We start from the raw sequence: 260 nt of genomic DNA, 5'->3' as shown, positions 1-260 counted from the left end.
GGCCTTTACTTAACCAAACTTTCACAACCTTTCAAATTTTAGTTTTTACTGTGATGTCTCTAACAGTAAGCTGTCAGACTTATTTTCATCTAATAGATCTGCTTATAATGAATGCGCACAAATGTATTTCTACAATTACTTACAAAAATCAATAAAGTATGTGTTTACAGTACTATAGTATCAGTCAAGAAAGAGGCCCTAACCTATCATACTGTCCCACAGACAGGACTGTTCAGCGGTGAACCCAACAGCACACCTAC

General features: G+C 36.2%; 1 protein-coding gene across 1 annotated transcript in view; it reads left to right on the top strand.

Annotated features, from left to right (window-relative positions):
- LOC119591833 (zinc finger protein 37-like) overlaps window positions 1–260 on the top strand; it is a 15,550-nt gene that overhangs the window by 498 nt on the left and 14,792 nt on the right. The window contains exon 3 of the mRNA XM_037940576.1: window positions 43–156. Coding sequence (XP_037796504.1) covers window positions 43–156 — 114 coding nt within the window. The remainder of the gene's footprint in view (window positions 1–42; window positions 157–260) is intronic.

Source organism: Penaeus monodon, chromosome 29 (genome assembly GCF_015228065.2).
Source record: "Penaeus monodon isolate SGIC_2016 chromosome 29, NSTDA_Pmon_1, whole genome shotgun sequence".
Classification (NCBI taxonomy): Eukaryota; Metazoa; Arthropoda; class Malacostraca; order Decapoda; family Penaeidae; genus Penaeus; species Penaeus monodon.
Note: the sequence above shows the minus strand (reverse complement) of the source record. Positions and strands in the feature narration are given on the sequence as shown.